This window comes from Hemiscyllium ocellatum, chromosome 13 (genome assembly GCF_020745735.1).
Source record: "Hemiscyllium ocellatum isolate sHemOce1 chromosome 13, sHemOce1.pat.X.cur, whole genome shotgun sequence".
Classification (NCBI taxonomy): Eukaryota; Metazoa; Chordata; class Chondrichthyes; order Orectolobiformes; family Hemiscylliidae; genus Hemiscyllium; species Hemiscyllium ocellatum.
The window spans coordinates 64,304,709-64,308,384 of record NC_083413.1 but is presented as its reverse complement, the minus strand read 5'-3'; the positions used below and the strand labels follow the sequence as shown (position 1 = coordinate 64,308,384).

At 42.7% G+C, this 3,676-nt stretch overlaps 1 protein-coding gene across 1 annotated transcript; it reads left to right on the top strand.

Moving 5' to 3' along the window:
* The first annotated feature begins 409 nt into the window (after positions 1 to 409).
* her8.2 (hairy-related 8.2) lies at positions 410 to 1,867 on the top strand. Its single transcript, XM_060834240.1, has 4 exons — positions 410 to 472; positions 578 to 673; positions 781 to 859; positions 1,161 to 1,867. Exons 1-4 carry the CDS (start codon positions 410 to 412, stop codon positions 1,643 to 1,645), a joined length of 723 nt encoding a protein of 240 aa, XP_060690223.1. The 3' UTR covers positions 1,646 to 1,867.
* Positions 1,868 to 3,676: the final 1,809 nt, after the last annotated feature.

The following is a 3,676-nucleotide window of genomic DNA, read 5'->3' as shown; positions in this document are numbered from 1 at the left end:
AGGTGTAACAGGAGTAACACCGTCTAGTTTCTCACTACGAATCAAATCCATGGGAATGTAGGGAGAGGTGATTTGAAGAGTCATGCGAACTGCTCGGAGTGCTGAAGGAAAGATAAGATTGGGCTGGAAGAGATTCCTGGCCTTCGCCATCTGTCGCTCTTTGGGCGGGCAGGCTGGCCATTGAATGCGAGCAGTGAGCTGTCACTGCTGATTGATGGACACTCGCCTCTGGCCGCGACCCCAAGTGTGGGAAAGTGGCTGAGCGCAGGAACTCACGCATTCACATGCTAATTCATGGATATAAATAGGAGTTCAGCAGAGAGCGAGAAGGCATCACAGCTTCAGCCAGCCTGAAACTAGCTAGCAGCGTGTAGCAAACCTTCCTTCCAGACTGCAGATCGGTGGAAAAATGACGGCCACAACATATAGCAACAATGTGGAAAAACTCTCCAACGCCAAGGAGGAACGGAAGGTAAGAAAAGTGCGTTGTCAGACAAGTTACTTTTGGAAAGTGGCGTTTATTGACAGTCCGATTCCGGCATTTTTTATACTTACCTCGTTTAACTGTATCTTGCAGTTAAGAAAACCTCTCATTGAAAGAAAAAGACGAGAACGGATCAACAACTGTCTGGATCAACTGAAAGAAACAGTGGTTGGCGCCTTTCGTTTGGATGTAAGTGTAGTATTTGCTGTCTGTTCTCGCTGCTTTTCTGCGCAGAATGCCTCTGTTTATTCAAAATGTTGGGAGGCACAAGATAACACGTGTTAATTTTCTTACAGCAATCCAAACTAGAAAAGGCAGACATCCTCGAGATGACAGTCAAACACCTTCAGAATGTTCAAAACAGCAGAATGATTGGTGAGTCTGCCTGCACTGTTTGATGGCTTCGTTGACATTCGGATTAAAGTATAACAACATTAAGGAGTGTTTATGAAACTGGGCAGAAAGTGTTGCACGTATGTTATATGTAATGGTACAGTATAATAAAGAAAACGTGGGCGAGGGTAAATGATTTCAAATGGTAACTTATAAAATTGTCTTACATACATTCATTTTTTAAAACTTGGGTTGTTTGTACATATACAAGACTGCATTTGGGAATTTAAAAGCAAGCAGTTGGTGAATCTTTTACTTATCACTGTTCCCGGTTTTGTCTCAGCCGATACAAATATTGGACTTGAAGCACAGCAGAGGTACAGTGCCGGCTACATCCAGTGTATGCATGAAGTTCATAACCTGCTGTTAACTTGCGACTGGATGGACAAAACCGTTGGGGCGCGTTTGTTGAACCACCTGCTCAAGTCCCTGCCCCGATCCAGCGAAGATTCGCGTCAGGCCAGACTGAAGAATCCTCCAGTCAACCTGCAAGCTGCTGCTCAGACTCCGCTCTCTCCGGTGAGCCACGGGCACATGCCTTCAATCAACGCCGCTTCCTCCGGAGCCCCGGATTCATTTCCCCGCTCCTCGCCCGATCCGATCTGCAATCCCGGGTTTAAAACGTGCGGGAAAAGCGTGGAACAATTCCCAAGTCCTACAGCAAACCTTCAGCAGCCCGCCAGCTCTGCTACCCAACAGCTCCAAGAAGACTTGGCCTTAATGCACCATCCGTCTGTAGCATGTGCTGAAGTGTGGAGACCCTGGTGAAGGGACTGACGGCTTCTCTCATCACTAGACTTTCCTTATGTATCTCATAGATATGCTTTTCGAAACACTTCCGGGCAAATCTTGTCCTTTATGTGTGCAAAAATCAGGGTACTTCACGCTGAAGGGTGCTTCCCCGTAGCCTGTATTGTAGAAGGCATTTACAATGTTGTATTCAATGAAATACATCTAATTTATTGGATAGAGTTGCTTGCGGGCTTTTTACTTCCCCCCTATGTTTTGTTATACTGCAATTAACGACTTAATAATAAACTTTGAAAATTGGTTTGTGTCTCATTCTGTAATAGGCAATGAATGTGTCCTGGTCATCGGTTACATCGCTGAGCGCATTAACCTTTTCACTGCCTTTAAAGCATTCAACCTTTTCATACTGTTTCATGTTGATGGTAATATGGACATCACTATCACAAGACTTTACGCAAGAGTTTTACAAAAGAAATCTATTGCTTCCTTCGCATTGTCATTGCAGCCAAACCTTTTTCTTTATAAAACATATTTGCTGTTCGGACGCACCGAACTTGAAGCGGATCTTCTGCAGGAACACTGTCCCCTGCACCGCAAGAACTCCCATGCTGAATGGTCCTGAATAAGTTATAAAACGTGATCTATATTTATCACATAATCATTTATTTTCAAAGTGGCTGAGGTCACAAACATTTCAGGACATTTCGCCTTTTAAATCTGCCCCAATGTTTCCTAAATAGATATTCGTTATTTTGAAACGAGTTTAAACCCAACCAAACAACGACTTCAAAGACACCATTCCCAAACCCAGAACTGCAGGGGATGGTGATACTTTAGTCAGCCTGTGTTAAGAAGTTTAACGAGGAGTCATTTTAAACAACAAGTGTCGAATTCCGTTCATAAAACGGAGGAGGCGTGAGAGAATTGAATTCAAGCAGTGAACCTTTCAGTGGACACTGTAAAGGATAACTATTGCGCTGCTCGTAAACAAACATCACACAAGTGCTACACTTCCGAAGTTTCTCCGATCGTCATGTTAATGGTTTGTTTCGCTGTGATCTTTGGAGAGTGAAAGCTGTCGCTTTTTAACAGTCGAGCCTGGCCGACTGGGCTATGACCTCGACATTTGGGAAGGAATGTTCCCACGGTCCTAAAGCGGCGAACAATCCAGGCACAAAACATTTGTATTTAAGATTGCAAGTCCCATTTTGCCTACCATTTCAGTGACCCTCTTTTGTGATTCAGGCCCGAGAGAAAGACCAACTAATCAGTTACTAAAACAAAACCCCGTGCATTTTACATAATGTTCAGTGCCCATCTGCCCCGTGCCAAGTACCTCAATGGTGGCCAATGACTGAAACCATTTGGCACTGAGCAATAGGCTCGGCACAATGCTTTTTAATAATTATAAACACATCGAAGTGCAAAGAGCACTAGAAACAATGGGCTTCATGTGGGAACCGTAGTTCAATGACAGTGGGAGAAACAACAACTACAGACACTATTCTGTGATGTTTAATAATTCAAATTTTATAGGGTGAGAAACGTATTGAACATAGTCTTTTTTGGTGCATACTCTTCTCTGAAACCATTTAAAGGCCAAGCCGTTTGTTTGTTTTAATGTGAAGTTTAAAATCCATGAGGCGCTATGTGTACTTTTTTAAAGTTCTGGGGTTTCCACATTAAAGTATCTTGAAAACAAATGTCTCAGTGATTGTTGTTTTCACGAGGGGTCCAACAGATAAAGTACATATACATACAATACTATTCACTTAAATGTATATGAACAAGGGAACTATACAAGGGAACAAGGGAAATCTAGTTATAAAGATGGGATCTAGTATCTGGGTATATATTACTGTTAAATCGGTTCTGTAATAGCAGAATGCAGTAAATGCTGGTAGTCTTAAAACAGAAAATCGTGGAAATTCTGTCACAGACCAGAAATGGTAAAGTTTACGCTCTCTACCGATGCTGATGAACTGAGTTTTTCCCAGAACAGAACCGTGCCGAGTATCACGACATACAAATTGAGAATTAGCAAATAAA